Source organism: Platalea leucorodia (assembly GCF_965183815.1).
Source record: "Platalea leucorodia genome assembly, chromosome: 4".
Classification (NCBI taxonomy): Eukaryota; Metazoa; Chordata; class Aves; order Pelecaniformes; family Threskiornithidae; genus Platalea; species Platalea leucorodia.
The window spans coordinates 23,065,767-23,078,588 of NC_138826.1; the positions used below are offsets into that span (position 1 = coordinate 23,065,767).

A 12,822-nucleotide genomic window follows, 5' to 3' on the forward strand; every position below is an offset into this window, starting at 1 on the left:
GAATCCTGTATGTTTATTGACATTCTTTATATGGAGTATAAAGATTATATGTATGAAGTATATATGGAGTTCCTCAAGCGGACCTCCCTCCACCTAAGAAATTATTACATTGATAATCACATATGGTCACATTTATGGTATTTGCCATACTGAACCCAGCTGCTAAAAACCTCACTGTATAGAAGGAGATGGTGGTGTTGAACAAACCTGGACCTTCCACCCTCAGAAAACTGTGCATTTAGGGAAAGGGAGAAAAACAGTCTGCTTTGATTTGGTTGCTAATAGAGATGGCATTGCCTGTGTGAACTAAGGTTTTTACTACAGAATGCTGCCCCTTCTAGAAGCCACCAAAGTTTTTTCTACAATAGCCCAATTTTTTAATGCTTTCATGCTGTTTTGCCAGCCTCAAAAAGTTTCCTTTCTACATAGGGAGAACTGGACAAATACATCCCGAGAGCTCAGTATTAGAGCTGTAGTGAATGAAGAAAGATGAGAAAGAAGCTGGAGAGAGAGCAGAAGACAGCAAATGATCAGAAGACGTCACCATCAGGTCCCACAACTTGCTGTGGTTTTCTAGCCCACAGCAGCTGATGGCTGTTCCCAGAATCCAGACTGACTCACTTAGAGGCAGCAGTATCATTAACAAGATTCACTACTGCACAATGTGGCCTTAATCCCACAGAATTAGTGAAGCTATGTCCATTTATGCGGTTAAACATGCTCTTTCAGTGAACTAGGGACTTGCAGGAATGAAGAAACACAAGTGTGAAAACAAACAATATAGAGATGAGCACAAGCCCAAGACAAGAGCAGAACAGCCAACACAGTACTGAGTCTTACCTTCTTCATGTTCGTTCCCATGTAGCTTTTAGGCTCTTCTTTAAACTGAGGCAATCTGAAAGACAAAGAACAAGCCAAAATATATAAACTTTTTTGGGTTAATAAAAAGGGAAAAAAAAAAATAGACTGGTCTTTCCAGAGACATGCTAGAAAACCAAAATGAGTTTTTCTCCGCAAAAAGAGACATTCTTACTTCTTTTCCTGCCAAAATCTGCTGAGGGAAAAAAAAACAAGTATAGATAAGAGGTGCTTTGCATGCTATTACTGCTAATGGCAGTTTTGCTATATTGATTTTCATTGTTAATGGTCATGTAAGCACAGTTTCTTTTCCTTCAGTGTATGTTTTCAGCAGTGGACTAATTAGATTGGTTCAAAACAGGTTTCTCTGACGCTGCTAAAAACAGCTTCTGAGCCAGTGTCATGCACATCAGGACTCTTGCAGTGTGCATGTTTTTACTAGTCATGGTAACCCTTTTCATTAACTTTGTAGAAACCCCAGTAGTTATCCTCTATTCTGGATTACATAAACACAATTATAGTGCACAGCGGATCTATGTTTAAGCTGAATGCTTTGAGCTAAGCAGTCCCTGTCTCAGAAGTAAAGGAGGTAGACAGCTCTCACCTGTGCTACCAAATGACAAATGCATGCATCTCTGCAACTCCACACACCCTCCTCTCCCTTCTGTTCCTTTACTACACTTTTATCTTTGCTCGCTGAAGGGATAAAAGCCTTGCAGCATAGCTTTGGCTCTCTCTTTTTCTGGAAAGCAAGATGGCCAAACCATCCCTGCAGTTGCTGTCTTTGCCTTGCTTCTATATTCAAATGTCCACAGGCACAGATGGCGGTTGTGTCTCCAAGCCTTATCAAGAAGGACAGAGGAGAGGACACAAAATAAGTAACGAATATGCACTAAGTAAAATTCACATATGCATTTGGAAAAAAAGTAATGCGGTCTCTCCTTTTTCGAAAGATTGATTCTGACTCTGCCCCACATTCATCCAGTGCACTGCACAACACAGGGTGCACAAAGGGGGGAAAAAAAAAAAACAAAAAACAAAAAACCAAACCAAACAAAACTTAGGAACCCACTGGAACAGAGTGCGACAATGGGAAAAAAAAAATATTATGAGAGCTGCATTTCACAAGCTGTCACTTTTACTACAATCCTTTCCTACTAAAAGTATTTCTATATCCTGCACGTTTCCTTTTTACAATACCCAAAGAAAGTCTATGATTACTTCACTATCTGGAGAAACAGTTTTGAAGTTAAATAACTTACTTGAGTTTAAAAGAAGTAATCTTAATTACCTGAAGGGTGCTGAAAAGGGCAGAACATTTGTCCAAGACATATGATCTCAAGAGTTTAAAATTCTCTTTGATATACGAGGTCAAACTCTCAGCTCGAAATCAACATGTGACTATTCAACATCATTTCTATTCTGTCTCCTGAAGAGAGCTATATTTTTTAGAGCACTTTTTTTTTTTTTTGAGTGAAGTTTGTATTCTCTGTCCTCAAACTGGTTCCCTATCCTAAAGCTCTTCATTACTTGGCTGTCCATCTCTCCTCAAAGGACACCTTAAACCAGGCAACCTTCCCTACCTCTGTCTCCCTGCAGTCTGACAGGGTCAGCCCAAGAGAAAAGTGCCAAATCCTTTATCCCCTTCCACCTCTAAATAATGACCATTTTGGATGATTTTTCTGAGGGCCCTTAAGTGGAAGTGTGGAATCTTTCTGTCCTTAGAGGGCCATCTCGGCAATGCTGAGGCAAACACAAGCAGGTTTACCTTGTGAAGAGCAGCTGCACCATGTCGACCAGAGTGTGCTCTGCAGATTTTCTCAATAACTCTGCGAAGACAAAAACAAATAACACAGGTGTCATTACTCAGTGTGATATTATCAAGAGGCTTCTTCAAGCAGACTCCCCTCCGAGCCTTGTTTACAGAGATTACGGCAAATTTATTAAAACCAGCTCCAACACTGCATTACTGCAAATGGGCATATAATCACAAGGTGGCGCCACAAAGCTGGGGAAAAAGAGCAGTCAAAACTTGTACAGAGAGCTCCTAACAAATTTTCCATGAAGTTGTAGAAAGACGCAATAATATAAAGCTCAGCAGCTTTCCACGGCTGCATGTTCTACAATAGAACTAGTTAATACTGAGGAAACCCAATCATTCCTTAAGTGCAGAAGTTTGAAGAAACCTACCACTGAGTCTCATTTCAAAGCATATGCGGAAACAGGACTGCATGATCTCACACACAGATTCATTGGTGAGGTGGGCTCCCACCGGAGTCAGCAGCAAGGTCCTCAAAACCTGCAAAGAACAGCGCATGTTTGTCCCATAGTACAATGACACTTGCATGCATTTCCAAGAGAAGGCTGGCTTCCTCAAGAAGGACTGCCATGAGCACAAAACCTAACGGTTTTCCAGGAGTCATTTCAAACCGAATGCTGTGCTCAAGAAACGGACAGATTAGGAGACAAGAATGATCTCCTGACCCACTTCTAAAAGAGGCCTGATATGCTGCATGCTACCCAATATTGAAATTTGGTAACTAGCTATCTGCTCAAAAATACATAGACCAAAGAGGTTTATGGTTCATAGGTTTGTCTCTATAAAGAATTTTTCTCAAAAATAAGTTTGAGAGCTCCATATGCTTAATTTACCCCTCACTAACACAGACCATGCACAAGGTAGGATTATCAACACTCCACATTATCAAGCCCTTAATTTAAAAATCATTTCGTTTAAGCTTTTAATTATTTTCATTTGGAAAAGCTTTTACCACAGGTATATGAGCCATCTGTTTAAAAATAAAGTCTGTCACTAAGCTCCTGCAGAGTCAAAACATTGCTCCCTCCTCTTCATCTCCATGTAACACGATATGTTCCACAACGGGCAGCAACCATTATGGTAATTACCATTTCTCTCCACTTACTTACCTGTAGGATTTTCATCAAGACAACCTCATCGCTCGCATGATCGGTGCCCACAAACCGGGCATGAGTGACAGCATCTGCCATGTTCTCCATCCCCTCCGCTGTGCCCTCATGGCTGGGATCTGAGTAACAGAATAAAAATATATGACAGCGAAAGGCCACCTACAGCCTACCACCTCTGTGGGGAGACATCCACACAGAGATACTTTGTTGCCATCTGCTTCCTTAATTTGTGTGAACTGGAGTGAGTTGACCCTACAAGAGCAAAACTCACCTCCCAGTAACAGAAAGACTTTAAAACTGGGAGCTTTCAGAAAGACCTTATCAAGAGTCTATTTACATTTGCAAAAAGATGTAACCTAACAAAGAAAAGAATTACAATTCAGTTTTTACTGGCTCCATATTTTTTTAGACGTTAATTTAAGATTATGTCCTGTTCCCTACAATATAGCACGATCAGCTGTTAAATGCATTCAGTTCCTCCTTGGGAATGAAGAGAAAACAGGTCTTAAACATAGGGAACCTCAAATTTACTCCCATGAGGAGAAAATGCCAAACAGGTTCCACTAGATTGAGAAGGAAAAATTGTCTCTTGTTCTACATCCCTCCCAAGGAATAGGAGCTGGGGAAGGAATGGACCAGTAGCTTTCCCCAGAGACAACAGTAGGCAGACACAATCATAGTTTAGATATCGGAGTTGCAGGCCTCCCGCTTCAATCATTCATCAAGGCTCCTTCTCTCCGTTTCAGTCTTCTGTAGCTACAAACAATGGTGCAGTTGAGAGAATGTTTAGGACGAGATTGTTGCTAGTAACCGTATCTTGTGCCACATTACAGTGGCTTCAGAAAAGCTGCCTCCGGCTTTGATTTCATTCTCACTTAAACAATACCGCACTGGGCAAGAATCTTGTTACCTTCCTACCTAAACAGTCATTAGGAAAGAAAGGAGACAACCTAAACACTAGTTAATACCTCATTAATTGGCAATGGGGCCTCTTGAACTCCAGCAAGAATGAAGCTGACAGAGGAACCAAGGAAGACCTTGTATGCTTCGCAGAGAAGCTTTGCAGGCTCCCTTTTTGACTCCAGTTGTGTTCACACCTAGGAGAGGCTAAGCCCTAGGCATTAAAGAAAGCTGCCCTTATTGTGGTCAAAAGAGAGCAGCCTCCATCACGCTGTGGGGATTCTGAGGGGCTGCAAGATAAGAAACTTCTCAAGGTTGCACAAAACTGAAATGGCATCAGCGTACTTCAGAATCCCATAAATCTGCATAGGAGCAGCACTTCTCCTTTGCCATCCCTTACACATCCCTATTAAGAGCAGAGCTTGCCTACTTTTGACAGTTGTCTCACACAAACACACACACACACAAAAAACCTTGCATAGTTGAGAGTGAGCCTCTCTCCTCTCCTTCTGCTAGTCAAACCTCATTGAGCTATCAAGGAGTCTGTTCTAAGACCAATCAGTCATTTTTTTACCTGCTTCAGCAGCAGCACTCAACAGGATACCAAACGCTGATCCTGGGAAGCATTAGGTAATAGGCCTGGCTGTCAAAGGCAGTTCTCTGTGTACCTTTGATAATGGCTTATAATCCAGTTAGAAGCTACTAGAGGCAATAAAATCAGCCATATGTTGGTACCCTGTGCACTCATTCACAAATGGAAATAATAGTTTAAATCACCAATGGGGATGCAGGATCATTCTAAATTGCCTCAATTAAATCAGGTAAAGAGCAGTGATGTTACAACACCAGCACCTACATTAGCATTACAGTTAACCAACCTCAACGACTACAGTGGAAAGCAGCTAAGCGGGCATCAAGAGGAAAAAGCCACTTGCTGCAGAAAAGGCTCCCACAGGCAGAACACACAGATTCACTTCACTGTCACCTCTTCCAGTAGATGTGAGTTGCTGTAAGCTTAGGGATACATTTAGTCATAGTTCTGGGTAAATTGTGTGAATAGGAAATGCAAGCAAGTTGTGCGTATGCTTCTTTAACAGATCTATGACTACTGCTTCGCTGTTCTAGCCCCTACCTTCAACACTAATATACACACACCTCTCTCCCAACACACATCACGCCTGACTACTTCAGTCTTGGCTCCCTGGAACAGCTCCACAAATTCAGGTCAATTTATAAAGCCTCTTGAGTTCAATTAAAAGCACAGATACTTCTACTTTGCAGAAACAAGATACAGAAAAGATCAGCCTGCTTCTTCGTTCCCTTGTGAGAAAACTGCACAGAAAGATGTGTCAATGCCTGCTTAGAATCACTAACAAAAATAAGCTTGTGTGAAGCAAAATATCAGTATGAAAATTGCCACCTACAATGCAAAGATCCAGAGAGCCCACCTAGACTCACACATTTTATATGGGGTGTACTCTCAAAACAGGCAGGCAGAAGAACAAGCAGAAAGCAGAAAATCCAGGCTCTCAGCCATCACGGAAATCCAGGAAAGCCAGAAGCCTGCTCAGGAACACCTTTAATAGAACTAAAATAAATCACCAAGGAGACAGAGAAGGTAGAGGGGAGAACAAGCTTTAAACTCCCCAAACAGCAAGTCCTCTCGCTGGAAGCTGAGCAACAGCTACTCACTGACAGATACATAGTTTTCAGGAACACCAGGGAAAGTTAACTTTAGAAATGGAACCAGAAGCTGCTGCGGACACACTGTGATAATAACAAGAGCACATACCTTTTCTGAGGAAAATACAACAAATACAGTTCTGAAATTCAGCCACTAGTCTTCCTATAGCTAAGGTTTGAGCTCATCAAAAAGGCTGACAGCTAGAAAGCTAGTGCAAAACTGCTGAGTAAGGAAATAACTAATCTGAGGGATAAAAATCAATGGGAGTTTAGTATCGTTGCACAGTTTTCCTCTACTTTAAAAATTACTATGTAATATACTGATTATAACTCTTGAAACAGTAGTATTTATTTCAGATCAGAGGATAATCTCTGTAAGGGTAACTATTCCTACCAAAACACGCATGGTGGATATCAAGTCATTTTATCTAACTGAGATGTCATTGCATGCTATACCATTAGTGAACTGCTGCATCCAACCACCTCAGAACAGATCTTTGCAATTCAGACTACTAGAGATCAGAAGTCTCAAAGGCTACTCAAGATTTATTCCTTTTTAACTGGTTTTAAAACAACATACCCCTCAGAAATATTGGCCTGAAAAGTAGGCAGATAACCACCTGCTGACATGTGAAAAAATAAGAAAAACAGCGAGACGGCACAAAGATTAGCAATGAAGTGCTTTGGAAATAGGAAAAGAAAGCAGTTTTAAACAAAGATAATTATCAGAGAAGTTTGGTCCTCTCACTGCCCACTAGTTTTTGACCCAGTGTGTAGAGCAAAAGCCATCCACTCACAGAACAGACAAAGCTAACGATGCTTTTGAAAGAAGTGCTGGTTTCACCTGTCAATTATACAGCCCCAAAATGCACCACAAATATCAGCCACACTGAAATCTCCCCACTGTGGTTATGCCGGAGTCCTTCCTTCCTTGTTCCATACAGTTTAAAACAGATTCGTATGTTCAGGACAGTTTTAAGCTTTTCCCATCTTTAGGTAAACAGTCTTTAGACTACCTTTAGTCTTATATTACAAAAAGAAATATAAGACCAAAAAGCTTTAATTTAACAACACAACCCTAGCCAGATGTTCAGTCAGCACCACTAATCCCAGCCTCACTGGTATCTGGAGCAGCACAAAGGACAAGGCCGCTGTGAATGTCACCTGAAGCAGCAACGGAGGTCTTAGATTACAGGTTCTGCTCCACAACAAAAGCCAGGCAGAGGGTCTTTTCCACTGTCTACTACAAAGACACACGCTTACCAAGAGTTACAGGGATGAGCCCCTGCTGGAGTGACCTAATCAATATTCTAAATAACAAGTAGCTAGAGAAAGGCTACAAATTCTTAACCACATTTTTTCCTGTTTCTGCCTCAAATCAAGTATTTGTAGCCAGTTGCCTGTGCAGACATTTGCCTGGACACGTGATACCAGCCTGATGTTCTGATCCCACCCAGACTATAAAAGCCCAGAAGAAGAGTCCGTCCCTCATTCTATGTTGAAACTAACATATTTTGCATTATTGCTTGGTCCTTCAGAGGGACATGTTTTAAAGGCTTATTTATTAAGATTTCTTTCTTGTCCTACAATGTGCCATCAATATTGAATCATTTTAGCTATTTTTTGCCATTTAATTATACCTAATACTGCCCACTAATTGATATTGTGATACACTAAATTGCCATCACACTCTTAAATTTTTTTTTTGCTGCAAGTCGACATTTTTCCTCATTTTAATTTTGGGTCTTTCCCACAAGTGGTCTGCATCTACATCAAGCCCTTTCTTTCTCTAACTTCCCTCATGCTAACTCCAAAGAACAAAATATTTAAAACAACAGTGCCAAAAATTCAACAGTGTTCACTTACGATGTAAGGGAGGAAAAGAATTGAGAAATCTGAACTTGGGAGAGAGAACCACAGGTAAAATAATTTTCTCCAAGCAAGACTACATATAAACAAACATAGATAATTTTTGTCATTCACAGAAGTATGATCAGAAAGTACTAACAGAATTTACACAGAAAAGTCAAGCACCACTAACAACAGGATGACACATTGAAGACAGACAGAAAGCCAGCTAATGAGTTGCTACAAGCCAGCTGAGCCACGGGAACTGACCACATGCACATTATTAGTCTTTCACAAATATAAAGGAGAACGTGCACATTTGAAAGTCTGGGCAGCGGCAAAACTGTCTCTACCATGACAATTGCGACAAGTGAAGAGTACTGGCACACCACTGGACAGGGCCTGAGACTGGGCCAAAAAAATCCATCCTCACTCTAGAAGAGAAATATTAGTCCACAAAACTAAATAAATTCTACTGTGTTTATGCATATTACAACCCTGTAATCCAAACTGGTATTCTCCCCTCCCTGGCCCTTTTGCTCAGACTGCATTAAAAAGCAGTTGGTGACCACCACAGTCCAGCAGCGTGCCATAACCACATGCAGCAGTCAGGTCAGACTAGAAGCTTTGGCTCTGTTTCCAGCCATTGCTGTAGTGCCATGAAAGACCAGCAGGTATGATGTTAAGAAACCTGCAGCTGCCTATTTCCCCAGCATTAATGATAATTCTCTTATTTCCCCAATCTCCTCATTAAGACTGCAAGCATGTATCCTGGCCAAAGACGCATCTCAAGGAGATGCATTTGGCTGGAATACTGGTAAATCCCAGGAAGCCATATAACGTACCTATTAGTGCATATGAGAGGAACTTATTCACAGAGGTGAGGGCCAATCCAGTTATGGGGCCTGTAGTGTCTTCAGAACGGATTACTTCCAGGAAAGGCCGAAGAAAGATGTTGGGTTCAATTTCAGATAGCTCTGTTAAAATAAAAATAATTTTAAAGAGACATTAAATTAGACTTGATTCATTAGGATTAATTTTCTCTTTAAGAATCTACAGCAAGCTTAATCTCAGAGGAAAGAAGTCTGCAATAGCTTAGTTTCAGAAAGCTGGTGGGAAAGTCAGAGTTGCTTTTAAATATATATATACACACGCACACATATACGCATACACACATATAGGTATGTATATTTAAAAGCAATGGTTTGTGAAGTTCACTTTCTTATGAACTTCAAAACAGCCTTCTGGAGCCTTCTAAAACAAATCCTATTGTAAGAACACTTTGTGAATGCTGCAGAGCCACTGCTGTCTAAATTCATGCTTGAATTAATTGGCAGATACGGTCGCATTTTCCTACTACTCCTGGAATTGTGTGATCACATGAACTATATAGAACCTGCCCCCCCTTACGCCACTTCTGTAACATCCTACTACACATACAGCCTCATGCTAATCACATGCACAGTACAAATATACAACCAGGTCAGTTGGATCTCTTGCAGCTCTTTGCCTGAACACAAACTGCATTTCTGCAACACTAGAAGTTTGCTTGGTGAAGACAAGAAAAACCCAGAAGATAAACAAATTTAAAAACTCTTCTGTCTTGTTCTCAGAATACCTGTATAAGCCCCTCAATCAAAGAAGAAAAAAGGGCATTCTTCTCTACTTGCTGCTTTGGACAGCAAGTATCCTCTCTAAAGCTGCAACACAAGAAGGCAGATGCACTGAGCTGTTGAGCGAACAACTAACAAGCTTCCTAAACTTTCAAGATCATCAATGGAAGCTTTGGAAATGAAAAGGAAATACAGAAAAGAATAGCCAGAACTATGGAATGGGGGGGAAAACAAACAAACCCAAATCAACCCCAAAAAAACAAACAAAACAAAAACCAAAACCAAACAAAAAACCCCAACACAAGGAATCAAGATAAGAGGAGTCCTGAGGAGGATTTAGGAGAAAAAGCATTAAAAAGCAGGTGAAGGCAACCACAATACAGCCAGTACACAGGCAATGAAGAGTGTATTAAAAGTAACTTGGATAACCCTGAGACCAGAAATACTTAAGTACAAACACTTGGCTCAACTTGCTGAAACCTACATTTTATTCCTAATAAAAGTTAACAAGTCTAATGGCTAATAGTGTCACAGGAACACTGGCATTTATATTCTTGATGATCCAATATTGCACTTATCTGTCATATGAGCTTCTTTGAGGCGGGGGAGAAAAAAAGCCTGTAATTCCTGAATCCTTAGACAAGCTGCTGCTTTTCTAGCTACCAACATAACTCAATTAATTTACTTAAAAGAAAAAAAAAAATCCAAACCCTCCTGATTCTAAGACAAGTGAAATTCCATTTTTATCACAGTTCCTATTGAAAAGCCTTAAGTATCAAAGTAAAAAGCCTATCGGAAAGCATGTTAACATAACTATGACAAATTATAGCGAAGAAGCAAAGGAGGAAGAATAATGCAGGGGTTTTTGTTTTAAATAGTTAAGACCATGAAGAACACTATCAAAGTGCAATAGTTTTGCTGTTAACTTAAGCAAAACTGCAATTAAAAAAAGGAGCTTTGGGAATCATTACACAGTCTCTTACCTTTCAGCCACCAGTTCAAATCAGGCCAACACCACTAACTTGTGAAAGGTTAAAAGGAACGTGATGATTCAATCTTTTTGGCTTAAGAACAACTCCCCCAACTTGTCAGATAATATCCTGGTGTGACATTACAATTGTGTCACCTCTCAATAGCTCATGGAAATGCAGAGGATCATAAAACATGCTTTCATCAATGTTTATTTAAGTGTGCTTTATAGAGCGCTTGTCTGGTTACAAGCACTTGGACAACATTAAATATAGTAAGACTACTAGGGATCAACACTCAAACTCTTCTTCCCCAAAACTGATCCTTCCCATAGAACAGTCAGCACCATCATAATCCTGTCAATTCCTCCAGCCTCCTTCAATCCAGTGAGCCCCAGGATGGAAAAGCTGCACCTTGATTAGTAAGAAAAATGGGACTTCAGCAGATGTACCTAGCTGCACAGGTGGAACGAGATAATGAAGACAAACTTGCTAGCAGAGGATAATAGGATATCACACTCTCCATTAATCCATTTTTGGGACAACAAATAGATGTTTTCTTTACAAAAGTGGGGGGAGTTTCATTTTTTTCTTTCAATTAAAGTTGCAAATCTTAATGTGGTTAAAGATTAGATTCCCCTGCAGTCTAACTGAAATTCTCAACTTACATGAAGATCACAAAATGGCTTGTCACAATTAGGATTTAACTTAGGCACATACTGTTGATTACACAGCAACTCTGGCCAGCTTCCCTGATATTCAGAGATTCTAGCTTTTATGGTAACACAGCATTTTACATTAAGCTCTCTGAAACTGACTGTGTACGCTGTAAAACTGTTTCAGATTGGATAGTTGGTGCTGCATTATTGAAAAATTTTTTAAAAATATACTAAACAAGAAGAGAATATTTTTAGTGCAAGCCTTACCCACTACTGGACTACTGTCTGAAAGATCTAAATTCCAGTGAAACACCAATCACATGGCCAATTTTTTGCATCTGAGGAGTATTCACTTGATTACTACAATGAGCTCTTCTTACCAGCAGCATTTGCAGGCATTGAGGACTTACAGGGGTCACCAGCTCCCTTTTCAAAGCAGAACTCAGTCTCGGTAGCAGTGCTTGCTTTAATAGGAAGATTGGGAGCACAGAAAAACACTCGTACTGTAGCTATTCTTGCTATAACCTGTCTTGAAGCAGATTATTCTCATTGACTGAAGTATCAGTTCAAGCATCTGAAAGTGGCACTAAAGCTACTTGGAAGCTTTTAACCAAGTAAAATTTTTGCAAACAAGTCAGTAAATCAAAGATCAATCCTTTTCTTTTAACTCAATCCTGTTGAGCTCAGTGAAGTTAGTCCAGAAGCTCTCTCCCTGAAACATTTTCATAGCCTTATATCCTGAACATGGCAGCATACAGAACCAACCTGCCAGCCCTTTCAGATCAATAACTACAACTGCAAGGTGCACCCCGTGCTAGCTTTTACTACCACAGCTCAAGTTTAATCTAGAGCACAGAACAGTAGGAACTGAATAACGCTCTTTTCACAATACTTCGGTAAGGTAGGACCATAGTCTTTAAAGGGAATTGTTCTGCCGAGCAAGTTAAAACTTCATGAAAGAGATACTACATAAAGCCTTGATCTTTTTCGGCACCTAACTGTAAAAGCAATGCTATGCTCTCCTGAAAATATCTAAGAACCTCAGAAAGGGCAGTAAAGTCAATTGTAACTTTAATAATTCCTTTGCCAAAACAAAGGCTATATAAAGTAAATATTGAATGTTTGGAAGTACATACTCGAACTTTTATAAAAGCTTGCCAAAAAAAAAGCAGATCTGATTTTTCAACTCTCTGGTTCTTGCTCTTGCCAGATTCATGTTCAGGCATTACAAGCGAGGAAATCATAACCAGTGAGAGACTTGAGAACTGCTGATAGAGATGTTTTCCCAAGTATATTTCCTAGCAAGAGAAATTTCTCAGTGTTTGAACTAGAAAACACAGGATGGTTCTCTGCTTAGGTAACTAC

The 12,822-nt window shown here is 40.1% G+C and overlaps 1 protein-coding gene across 3 annotated transcripts in view; it reads right to left on the reverse strand.

Annotated features, from left to right (window-relative positions):
* The window catches only part of GBF1 (golgi brefeldin A resistant guanine nucleotide exchange factor 1), a 108,699-nt gene that overhangs the window by 37,208 nt on the left and 58,669 nt on the right, over positions 1-12,822 (reverse strand). For all 3 annotated transcript variants that reach the window (XM_082308185.1, XM_082308187.1, XM_082308186.1), the window contains 5 exons: positions 9,063-9,194; positions 3,787-3,905; positions 3,049-3,157; positions 2,627-2,687; positions 841-895 (listed from right to left, as the gene is read on the reverse strand). In XM_082308185.1, the coding sequence (XP_082164311.1) occupies positions 841-895; positions 2,627-2,687; positions 3,049-3,157; positions 3,787-3,905; positions 9,063-9,194 (476 nt within the window). The remainder of the gene's footprint in view (positions 1-840; positions 896-2,626; positions 2,688-3,048; positions 3,158-3,786; positions 3,906-9,062; positions 9,195-12,822) is intronic.